Consider the following 12,772-nt stretch of genomic DNA (forward strand, 5'->3'; position numbering starts at 1 on the left):
CTGGGAAAAGAGTATTTTCTCAATATTACACATGGCATGTTACTTTGTCAACTCTGTTGTCGATGACTCATATGATAGTGTATGAGAACAAACTGTTACAGAGCAATAATACTGTAGTAGAGAGATGTGTACTATGTATGCATATCATACCACAAAGGAGTAGAGCTGGGAGGACTGAGTTCGTAGTTCTGGTCTACATTCACCAACACACAGCTGGACTGGACCAGGTGCCCTTCCCTGAGACGTAGAGTCCATCTCACACACAATCCTGGAGAGAGAGAGAGAGAGAGAGAGAGAGAGAGAGACTTTGCTGTACACGTTTTTCAAGTGAACAGAAAGTGCTATTTTCTGTTGGTCTCTCCATTCAATGTGATTGTGGCAGACTTTCAAAGTAGTGGTAGGTCAATATGGAAGGCCATCGTTCTTCCTAATGGAAAACCAATAGCACCAATAGAATAGCAATGTTAAACTACATCCCATCTCTACCACCCACCATTAACTCGGTCACCATGGCAACAGTGTGTTCTCCATAAATGTGTTAGCGTGTCAGGTCAATAAGATAAAGTACGCAATGAATAAGTCATTATAAAAACTGACCGACAGTAAAAATAATGGTTGGAATGCCATGCTTTAAAGCACTGTGTGGGGCCTAAATGAGTAGTCCCAGAAATGTCTTAGGGATTAACCTTTCACCCGACAATAACAGGACCCAATGAATCCTCTTCTCGCCCCCCCTGTGCTATGTCGGGCGAGTTTTCCAATTTTCTGCTGGCATGTTTCTTTATACAAGGATATAAATAAGGTGCCCTCAGCCATGGACCAAATGAATGACATGGCTGTGAGAGAAACCCATGGCTAACAGATTGTCTCTGCACTCAGTGACATGCAGCGCATTTCAATTACAGCGGTGCCATCAGCCTCACGAAGACACACAAAACAGCTCTGCTCTCTACTCCTCAGTACACTAAAGCAAGCCTGCTGCAAGCTGTTTATCTCTATCTCTATCATTGGTTGTATTCTTTGTGTGTGCGTGTGTGTGTGTGTTTGCGTGTAAGTGCCTGAGTGTGTGCATGCATGTGTGTCTGGGTGCTTCTGTGCGTGTTGGTTCTTACTGTTCTGCAGTGATGTAGCCCTCTTCCTGTGGAGTGCAATGTACCCCTGCCACCTCCACGTTCCCCAACAGTTCTGAGAAGGACAGGCCCAGGTTCATTCCCTGTATGGTGACCAGTGTTCCCCCCTCTGGAGGCCCTGCCACTGGGCTCACCTACAGGGAGGAGACAGTGGCATGGAGAAGTGTGAGACTTAGAACACTTCAGAACACTGTATATTAGTGTTTCAAAGTGAGAGGATAAAATAATAGGTAGAAAACATATCAATCAGAAATCATGCGGTTCAAATACAGCCTTTAAGTAATATTCCATGCGTAGGCCTTGTAGCAGCACTGCATCACTATGTACAAAGATAATTATTCAGAAGCTCTCCTTAAAATGGCTTGAACACACAAACACCCCTCAGGTCTGTAGTGCAGCTCTATCCCTGTTCCCAGCAGCAGGCAGTAGTAGCAGCCTGGGTCTGAATCAATTCCCTCCCAGACTGCCACTGAAACACTAATAATGTGACAGGGACTTCAAAGGCTCTTTGAAGTGGGAGCATTAGTTATATGTCTGTCTGACCCACTATGTCTCTCGTAATAAAGAAGGAGTTAGGGCCAAAAAGACTCACAAAATAGGCTGCATAGTGCATGGCTCATGGCTGCATTCATTTGGTTGCAGAGATAATGTTGACCTCTATATGGCACACGCTGTGTCTCGTATAGTCCTTCCTTAATTGTGTTCTACTGATTTGAAGGAGGATATGATGCTCATGTCTAAGGACCGATCCCAGTGTTTTTACTGGTTATTTCTGAGAAGGCCTCTTATTACTAAGGCCCTATGATGGATAATGATGAAGGTTAAAGTAGAGGTTTGCAGGAAAAGGTAAGGGTCTCACTGATTAACTAACCTCGGTGATGCGTGGGTTGGTACACCTGACATTCCTGGCGGACAGGTTGAGCCAGCGGCTGGCGTAGGGGCTGATGGGTGAGCAGTGCTGCTTCATGGTGCAACGGCCTTCTCCACTGCACCAGCCACACTGGAACTTCCTCTCGGCCCTCAGACACATGCCACAACTGTCCCGCTGGGCACCACACTTATACAGGTGCACTGTGGGATAGAGGAGGACCGCAGTTGAATTATATTCAGTGCTTGTATATTTCACAGTATTTAGATATTGAATGGCACTATTCTACAACCAAATACATAATGAAAGAGTTCTAACAGTCAGAAAACAAAATGTTAAACACAAAAGTTCACCCTTCACCCTCACAGCACAAATGATTGGCCAGTACTTAATAATAACACAGTAGAGCGTGAGTGCCATGTGAACTTTGTCTGAAGGCAGAGGGGAAGCTTTGACATGGGCTAGACCCCATCCATCCCAACAGAGTGACTGTTTTCCACTCCTCAGCAATTGCAGGCAATGATGGATGTCACAGGCACCTTTAATCTTCTCGGGATTGTCGATGATGAAATTGCCGTTCCAAACGATAGAAAGTTCCACCGCCAGGTCACTGATCCTTACACCCTCATATATGTACTGAGAGAGAGAGAGAGAGATGAGGCTTTTAACCACCTGTCATTTCTATGATCACTGTCTGCTCCTCTCCACTGGGACGTGCCCAGGACTCTGCGGGGACTAGAGAGGCTGTTCATTGGACGTGAGAGAGGAGAGTGAGGTATAGATACATTAAAATGTCATGTAGTCTGTGTAGCCCTGTCTGCCACTCTTCCTCACTCAACTATCTGAGAAGTTGGTCTCTACTGAAACTTGAGTCTCAAGGGAACCTATTATGTCCCTATTACAAGGTCCTAGATGTATGTTTGAATGACAGGGACATGTTAGGTTTCAGACATAATTTAGATGTCTGTTTTACTCCTTCCACTGCAGACAACCTACTTCTTATTTTATCAAGACACCGCATGACAGATCATTTCAGTGGGATGAGATCAGATTCAGATTACGCTCAGAGACTACCTCAGATGTAATTCACTAGACTAGAGATAATGGTCCTGGATAATGCACAGCCAGGTTGAGGCTGGTTCCGGCGGGAGTGTTAGAGAGGGTCACACAGTACGTACCGAGCTGTTCTGACACTGCACGCTGGAGCTGTTAAAGCGCAGGGCGGTGACGCGGTGGTTGTTTCCCTGGACGTGGAGCACACACTCGTAACCCCGCTGGCCAGACTGGGGTTGGGGAAGGTTCCGGGCCCTCAAGGTGATTGGTCTCACCTCCCCTGCTGGGATCAGGATCTCTCCAGAGTGCAGCAGCTGGGGGCAGTCCTGTAGAACGTACGCCAGGAGTCAAAGGTCAGACATCAAAAAGCTTCTATCAAGGTCCATTCAATTATATAGATAGATTAAACACTGGTTAATGTAAACATGTGTTAATATGTATTATAGAGACAAAACTGTTAATCTGGTGTTTGTTAATCCATAGCCATGTAGCTACCTCTGAGGCATTGACCCGGCCCTCCTGAAAGGAGCAGCTGGAAGGGTTGTGAGTACACAGGTTGCGGTATTTACACCAGTGGCAGCGGAAGGTACTGTTCACACAGGACAGACACCTGCAGGGCAAAGACAGAAGGAGGGACAGATGGACACGTTACAGACAACAGACATCCAAATGCTTCCAGAGACTCTGTGGCCAAACACATTTCTAATGATCCATCCAAGATACAGTGCATGAAGAGAGCATAGTTAGTTTCCTCAACATTGTACCACTAACGCATAATGTTAATACAGCAGTGTATCAGAAAGGCCACGAGCAACAGTAAGTCAGTATGTTCTGTAACAGCTCTGTATTAATAGAACTGGCCTGCCAAGTCGTTTCAAACACAGGATAATTAATCACGGAGGCTGATGTGATGCTGCTGTGCTGTGTGAGGCAAAAAGGGAGGGGAGAGAAGGGGGAGGCTGACATATTAATCACACTATAGACCAGAGAGGGTCGCTAGCTGCTAATGGACACCTCATTCTGATGAATTGGATGTGATGAGGCTTTGTACTGCATTTGTATTATTGTAATATGTTAAAGTTGAACTGACTGTACCTGCCAGAGAGCTACACTACATCACCAAAAGTATGTGGACACCTGCTCATCGAACATCTCATTCCAAAATCATGGGCATTAATATGGAGTTGGTCCCCCCTTTGGTGGTATAACAGCCTCCACTCTTCTGGGAAGGCTTTCCACTAGATGTTGGAACATTGCTGCAGGACTTGCTTCCATTCAGCTACAAGAGCATTAGTGAGGTCGGCACTGATGTTGGGCGATTAAGCCTGGCTCGTAGTCGGCATTCCAATTAATCCCAAAGGTGTTCGATGGGGTTGAGGTCAGGGCTCTGTGCAGGGCAGCCAAGTTCTTCCACACCGATCTCGACAAACCATTTCTGTATGGACCTCCCTTTGTTCAAGGGGGCATTGTCATGCTGAAACAGGAAAGGGCCTTCCCCAAACTGTTGCCACAAAGTTGGGAGCACAGAATCTTCTAGAATGTCAGTGTATGCTATAGTGTTAATATTTCCCTTCACTGGAACTAAGGCCCCTGCCTGAACAATAAAAAACAGCCCCAGACCATTATTCCTCATTGCACTATGCATTGAGGCAGGTATCATTCCCTTGGCGTCCGCCAAACCCAGATTAGTCCGTCGGACTGCCAGATGGTGAAGTGTGATTCATCACTCCTGAGAACGAGTTGCCACTGCTCCAGAGTCCAATGGTGGCGAGCTTTACACCGCTCCAGCCGACGCTTGACATTTTGCATGGTGATCTTAGGCTTCTGTGCAGCTACTCGGGCATGGAAACCCATTTCATGAAGCTCCTGACGAACAGTTCTTGTACTGACGTTGCTTCCAGAGGAAGTTTGGAACTCGATAGTGAGTGTTGCAACCAAGGACAGATGCTTCTGCACTCAGTGGTTCCGTTCTGTGAGCTTGTGTGGCCTACTACTTCGTGGCTGAGCCGTTGTTGCTCCTAGATGTTTCCACTTCACATTAACAGCACTTACAGTTGATCGGGGCAGCTCGAAATTTGGCAGACTGACTTGTTGGAAAGGTAGCATCCTATGATGATACCACGTTGAAAGTCACTGAGCTCTTCATTAAGGCCATCCTACTGCCAATGTTTGTCTATGGAGATTGCATGGCTGTGTGCTCAATTTGATACACCTGTCAGCAACGGGTGTGGCTGAAATAGCCGAATCTACTCATTTGAAGGGATGTCCATATACTTTTGTATATACACTACTGTTCAAAAGTTTGGGGTCACTTAGAAATTGTAGCTGGAAACGGCTGATTTTTTATGGAATAACTATATAGGTGTACAGAGGCCCATTATCAGCAATCATCACTCCTGTGTTCCAATGGCAAGTTGTGTTAGCTAATCCAAGATTGTCATTTTAAAAGGCTAATTGATCATTAGAAAACCCTTTTGCAATTATGTTAGCACAGCTGAAAACTGTTGTCCTGATTAAAGAAGCAATAAAACTGGCCTTCTTTCGACTAATTGAATATCTGGAGCATCAGCATTTGTTGGTTCGATTACAGGCTCAAAATGGCCAGAAACAAAGAACTTTCTTCTGAAACTCGTCAGTCTATTCTTGTTCTGAGAAATGAAGGCTATTCCATGCAAGAAATTGTCAAGAAACTGAAGATCTCGTACAATTATGTGTACTACTCCCTTCACAGAACAGCGCAAACTGGCCCTAACCAGAATAGAAAGAGCAGTGCGGGTACTATTTAATGAAGCTGCCAGGGGCCTCCCACTCATCTTTCTATTCTGGTTAGATCCAGTTTTTGTTCCACAAATAAGGTTCAAGAAAACTTAAAGCTGATTTACCTAACTCAGTAGAGACCAATGGACTTTCCAGAGTTAGCCATCCCTGAGAACGGGTGTGGTAACTAGTATGTCTAAAGTTTAGTAATGAAGTTAGGTACAGTGGGACTTTTTGTAAAATAGCTTAATAAATGAAAACGTAGCAATGTATGAACCTACATGACATCAAAGAGGGCCAACCAACTTTCTGGTAGAGAATGCAGTGATGAGTACTAAAATTGTCACCTGTAATAAAGTGCAGTGCGCTATGATAAACTGCATAATCTAGTTAATGATCCCTGATGTACACTGTTCCTCAGGGAACCATTCTAGAAACACTAAGTATAACCAAATAAGCTAACAATGCGGGGTTGACTGCCTAAGGTCGACCTAAATCTGAATTTAGAGGTTACCTACCTGCCTGTACTTAAGTGGGGTTGCGTACATCAATGTCCTTAATGAGGTTGTACTCTACTATCTATTGAATGGATCAGATCATGTGTGGGTCGGGGGGTGTTGTACTCACGTGTGATGCACGCTGCAGTTATAGAACTTGACCTCTGTACTGCCCAGCATTTGACCTGTCTCCTTAGAGTTCAAACGCAGCTCCACACTCAACCAATCTGATAGATGGGGGGGGATAAGGATACATCTGATTTTGAGTATATTTCTGGATTTCCAGGTTTTTGGTTATACATTGCTTAACTTTATTCAGGCTGTTGGTCCTCTGAAAAAGAGGTCACATCTGTATCACTGAGGAACACAGAGAAGTAGGTTGTATACTGGAGCTATATCTTTTCTCACCTTGTCCTTCAGGTATGTGTGGGACCTCCTTGCCAGACGGGGACAGACACATGACTCTGTTGCCGTTGACATGACCCTCCATCTCCGCCTGCTCTCCAAAGGCACAGCTGATCCCAGCTGAGAGGTCTGGCACGTTGCTCACCTCCAACAGGAGCTATAGCAGAGGAGGAGAGGGATGGCTGGTTTGGAACTGTCTGGTCTGTCATGAAAAACTCAGGACCAAGTCACCTCCAACAGGAGCTATAGCAGAGGAGGAGAGGGATAGCTGGTTTGGAACTGTCTGGTCTGTCATGAAAAACTCAGGACCAAGTCACCTCCAACAGGAGCTATAGCAGAGGAGGAGAGGGATAGCTGGTTTGTAACTGTCTGGTCTGTCATGAAAAACTCAGGACCAAGTCACCTCCAACAGGAGCTATAGCAGAGGAGGAGAGGGATAGCTGGTTTGTAACTGTCTGGTCTGTCATGAAAAACTCAGGACCAAGTCACCTCCAACAGGAGCTATAGCAGAGGAGGAGAGGGATAGCTGGTTTGGAACTGTCTGGTCTGTCATGAAAAACTCAGGACCAAGTCACCACCATCAAACTCAGAACATGTAAGAATCAGTTTGATCAGAAGTAAAGAACGAACGGTTAAGATTTGACTCACGGGCACACTGTGTGCTGACACGGCGATGCTGTCTGGGTGAGCGATAATTTTCACACAACGTTCGATATCAGTGGCGAACCGGAAAGGCTCCTCTGCTCTCTGACACCGGTCTCTTCTTGCACACCTATGGATGGGAACCAGGACATTATTCAAAATGTTAAGGAACATCTAAACAACATTGCTGCAACATCAAAGCAATTAAGGTCAACTAAGGAAAGTGAGCCCATATCAGTGTGATTGGATTGTTCTGGATTGTTGTAAGATGTGATAAATTGGGTTTTATGTTGGGGTTATATAATCAGTCTCTTTAAACGAGACATTGTGATAGCTTGGGACGTGGAGATTTAGAAAATGCACACAAAAAAAAAAAATGCATGTAAGACAATGAGAGGATCTCAAGGTTGCATCTCTCAGCGATCACGCTTCCTCTTGACGAGGATTTGACAATAGAACGTGTCTCTCTTTTACATTTGTAATGCCCACTGCGGGATGAGACGGTGCTTAATGAACTCTCAGATGTTGTCGAGGGTGACATCTCATGAGAGCCTTCAAAGCGCACAGAGACCTCAACTGTAATTGCAAGACAATGAAGGCAGAATGGATGGTTGTTGTTCCTACCGTCTCCTTGATACAGCCTGTACCCACAGGGAGAATAGACACTAACTTCTTGGCCTCTCATTAATTGAAGTGCCTCTGGACAGCTATTTCATTCCAGACGCCCTTTCATTCCCTTTTATCTCATCTCCCCCTCCATGTCATGTCTGATAGAGCTGTTTGTTCTCCTGTCCTAGCCCCTTAGACATTAACACACCACACACACTCTTCTGTAGGTCACATGGGGCTTTACCTCCACATGCTTTGGGTGGGCATATACAGTGATTGCATGTTGCATTTTCTAACTCCCTGTTTTACTCTTGAGAGACAAGTTGAGTATTTAATTCAGGCAATATTAGCTATATAGTGAATAGTAGCTCATGGAAGTAACATGCATACAGGTATAATACTGGGACTTGGAGTGGAAACTGCACTAAAGTCAACAAATGACGAATAAAGTACCAGAACAAAAATATAAATGCAACATTTTACGGAGTTATAGTTCATATCAGGAAATCAGTCAATTGAAATAAATAAATGAGGGCCTAATCTATGGATTTCACATGTGTGGGATTACAGATACCTTAAAAAAATATATAAGGGCGTGGATCAGAAAACCATTCAGTATCTGGTGTGACCACAAAATGCCTCATGCAGCGCGACACATCTCCTTCGCATAGAGTTGATCAGGCTGTTGATTGTGGCCTGTGGAATGTTGTCCTACTCCTCTTCAATGGCCGTGGGAAGTTGATGGATATTAGCGGGAACTGGAACATGCTGTCGTACACATCAATCCAGAGCATAACAAACATGCTCAATGGGTGACATGTCTGATGAGTATGCAGGCCATGGAAGAACTGGGACATCTGTGAAGAGCACACTTCTACAGCGTGCCAGTGGCCATCGAAGGTGAGCTTTTGGCGACTGAAGTCGGTTATGATGCTGAACTGCAGTCAGGTCAAGACCCTGGTGAGGACGATGAGCACGCAGATGAGCTTCCCTGAGCTCATCAGCTTCTCTCACTCAATCCCTATCCCAGTCTGTTGTTCCCACTTGCTTCAAGAGGGCCACCATTGTTCCTGTTCCCAAGAAAGCTAAGGTAACTGAGCTAATTGACTATCGCCCCGTAGCACTCACTTCCGTCATCATGAAGTGCTTTGAGAGACTCGTCGAGGATCATATCACCTCCACCATACCTGACCCCCTAGACCGACTCCAATTTGCTTACCGCCCCAATAGGTCCACAGACGACGCAATCGCAATCACACTGCACACTGCCCTAACCCATCTGGACAAGAGGAATACCTATGTAAGAATGCTGTTCATCGATTACAGCTCAGCATTTAACACCATTGTACCCTCCAAACTCGTCATTAAGCTCAAGACCCTGGGTCTCGTCGTCTTTCTGACGGGCCGCCCCCAGGTGGTGAGGGTAGGAAACAAGATCTCCACCCCGCTGATCCTCAACACTGGGGCCCCACAAGGGTGCGTTCTCAGCCCTCTCCTGTACTCCCTGTTCACCCATGACTGCATGGCCATGCACGCCTCCAACTCAATCATCAAGTTTGCAGACGGCACTACAGTGGTAGGCTTGATTACTAACAACGACGAGACGGCCTACAGGGAGGAGGTGAGGGCCCTTGGAGTGTGGTGTCAGGAAAATAACCTCACACTCAACGTCAAAAAAACAAAGGAGATGATTGTGGACTTCAGGAAACAGCAGAGGGAGCACCCCCCTATCCACATTGACGGGACAGTAGTGGAGAAGGTGGAAAGTTTGAAGTTCCTCGGCGTACACCTAAAACCCTCACAAACTTTTACAGATGCACAATTGAGAGCATCCTGTTGGGCTGTATCACCGCCTGGTACGGCAACTGCACTGCACTCAACCACAAGGCTCTCCAGACGGTAGTGTGGTCTGCACAACGCATCACCGGGGGCAAACGACCTGCCCTCCAGGACACCTACAGCACCCGATGTCCCCGAAAGGCCAAAAAGATCATCAAGGACAACAACCACCCGAGCCACTGCCTGTTCACACCGCTGTCATCCAGAAGGCAAGGTCAGTACAGGTGCATCAAAGCTGGGACCGAGAGACTGAAAAACAGCTTCTATCTCAAGGCCATCAGACTGTTAAACAGCCATCACTAACATTGAGTGGCTGCTGCCAACATACTGACTCAAATCTCTAGCCACTTTAATAATAAAAAATTGGATGTAATAAATGTATCACTAGTCACTTTAAACAATGCCACTTAATATAATGTTTACATACCCTACATTACTCATCTCATATGTATATACTGTACTCTATACCATCTACTGCAACTTACCTCTGCCGTTCGGCCATCGCTCATCCATATATTTATATGTACATATTCTTATTAATTCCTTTACACTTGTGTGTATAAGGTAGTTGTTGTGAAATTGTTAGATTACTTATTAGATATTACTGCACGGTCCGAACTAGAAGCACAAGCATTTCGCTACACTCGCATTAACATCTGCTAACCATGTGTATGTGACCAATAAAATGTGATTGGATTTGATTTGACAGTTTCTGACAGTTTGTGCAGAAATTCTTCAGTTATGCAAACCGACAGTTTCATCAGCTGTTCGGGTGGCTGGTCTCAGACGATTCCACAGGTGAAGAAGCCAGATGTGGAGGTCCTGGGCTGGCATGGTTACACGTGGTCTGCGGATGTGAGGCAGGTTGGGCGTACTGTCAAAATCTCTAAAACGAAGTTGGAGGTGGCTTATGGTAGAGGAATGAACATTCAATTCTCTGGAAACAGCTCTGGTGGATATTCCTGCAGTCAGCATGCAAATTGCACGCTCCCTCAAAACTTGAGACATCTGTGGCATTGTGTTGTGTGACAAAACTGCACATTTTAGAGTGGCCTTTTATTGTCCCCAGCCCAAGGTGCACCTGTGTAATGATCATGCTGTTTAATCAGCTTCTTGATATGCCACACCTGACAGGTGGAAAAATTATCTTGGCAAATGACAGGGATGCAAACAAATCTGTGCACAACATTTTTGAGAAATAAGATTTTTGTGCATGTGGACAATTTCTGGGATCTTTTATTTTAGCTCATGACACATGGGACCAAGATTTTACATGTTGCATTTATATTTTTGTTCTGTATAATTAGGATAAATCCATTCTGTGTTTTGCTAGTCAAGTAGGATGATAAGAGTGCACTCCAAGAGCTGCAATTTAGATAATGGTGATCGTAGAGATTGCTGAAATGCAAATGCCATATAATACTGCATATTAAATCCTTTCTGAGGTCTGTTTCTGTAAATGTTCAGAAACACTGCCTGGGTTTTAATCTTCTGAATCCCTTCTGGTCTGTCCTGTTCTATTACGTAAGCTAACATGCCGGTCAGGCAATTAAGATGTAAGCCCAGTCTCTCAAAGACCAAAATGTTATAGAGTCTGCAGCAGCCCAGTGTGTTACCCTGTCTACTCCCTGTAATCCTTCTGTACTCTGTCCCCATTGTCTCATTCTGTCCCCCCATACCAGCAGTGACAGTTTGTCTGTCTGTATCTGTGTGCTCAATAGCATAATTTTCTATTCAAGGGATTCTATAAACTCTTACTCCTTTTTTCCATCTAAATTCCAGCTGTTGGTAAGTTATGTGATTGGTGTGTTAAACCATGGCCATTGTGCCTTTTAAGAATAGTGTGGTAGTGGACTTACATGTTGAGCAAGACACACCAGCCACAATGAGGATCCTCAGAGCTCAGACACTCTCCGCAGGTCCCATATTGCTCACATGCCTCCACTGGGATCTTGGTCACCTACAACACAACAGAGGATGGCTTAGATGCAGCACAGAGGCCATGGAGGCTACAACATTCACATACACATAGATATGAGTAGCATATGATTTACAATAAGTGTAAAACATATTGCTCTATATAATTGCTTCATGACTTTTTTAGCTGGTTAATTGTGTGTGGTATGTGATAAATGTCATGTATCCATTGAAATAGTGTATTTCCTGTTGGCTTGACCAATGAAACACAGTTTACATGATCTAAGGAAATTGAGAAAAGACTGGTAGTCTGTGAAATCAGATTGATTCAGCTGATTGATTGTGGGAGGGTTCAACAGAGGAAGTGGCTCTGGCAAACAGGCTGAGAAAGGAGTAAAGCCACAGCAAAGATAAGCCTGATCTACATCGGTGAGCTCACAGCCTAGATCAGCCTACACACACACACACACACACACACACACACACACACACACACACACACACACACACACACACACACACACACACACACACACACACACACACACACACACACACACACACACACACACACACACACACACACACACACACACACACACACACACACACACACACACACACACACCTCCTCTCTGTGTGGACGCCTGGCAAAGCATATGCTCCCATTAGTCGCTGTGACAGACGTTGCTGTTGAGTGGGCAGCGCCAGCAGCCAGTGCATACACAAACAGGTTGAAGCTTGGCTATTTTATACTTTGCTATTATTCTCCCCTTTGACGGACAATGCAAGCAATTTCTTGATGTAAGCAATCACAAATGAAGAGTGAATTATGGATTAGAACATCTCTGCTGCACTTGATAGCATAAGTGGGTTCTCTCCCAGGTCTGTGTTAGCAAAACTGATTATCTGCCACTTCCCGCAAAATCCGTTTCTATTTTTTTAAGTGTTCAGAACACAGTGCATTCCATTAGAACATTTATTTTAGAAGGGATGGACGGGCAAATCTGATGCAGGAGGAGTAATCGACCAAACCAACCCAACTCAGATCAGCC

General features: G+C 45.1%; 1 protein-coding gene across 1 annotated transcript in view; it reads right to left on the reverse strand.

The window, feature by feature from the left end:
* Positions 1–12,772, reverse strand: part of LOC139535672 (plexin-A2-like) — a 54,272-nt gene that overhangs the window by 14,762 nt on the left and 26,738 nt on the right. Inside the window, exons 5-14 of the mRNA XM_071335344.1 lie at positions 11,660–11,760; positions 7,359–7,482; positions 6,714–6,867; positions 6,436–6,532; positions 3,547–3,661; positions 3,177–3,377; positions 2,538–2,634; positions 2,002–2,201; positions 1,113–1,264; positions 151–268 (exon numbers count right to left, since the gene is read on the reverse strand). Of these exons, the coding sequence (XP_071191445.1) occupies positions 151–268; positions 1,113–1,264; positions 2,002–2,201; positions 2,538–2,634; positions 3,177–3,377; positions 3,547–3,661; positions 6,436–6,532; positions 6,714–6,867; positions 7,359–7,482; positions 11,660–11,760 (1,359 nt within the window). The remainder of the gene's footprint in view (positions 1–150; positions 269–1,112; positions 1,265–2,001; positions 2,202–2,537; positions 2,635–3,176; positions 3,378–3,546; positions 3,662–6,435; positions 6,533–6,713; positions 6,868–7,358; positions 7,483–11,659; positions 11,761–12,772) is intronic.

The sequence above is a fragment of the Salvelinus alpinus genome, chromosome 12 (genome assembly GCF_045679555.1).
Source record: "Salvelinus alpinus chromosome 12, SLU_Salpinus.1, whole genome shotgun sequence".
NCBI classification, from domain to species: Eukaryota; Metazoa; Chordata; class Actinopteri; order Salmoniformes; family Salmonidae; genus Salvelinus; species Salvelinus alpinus.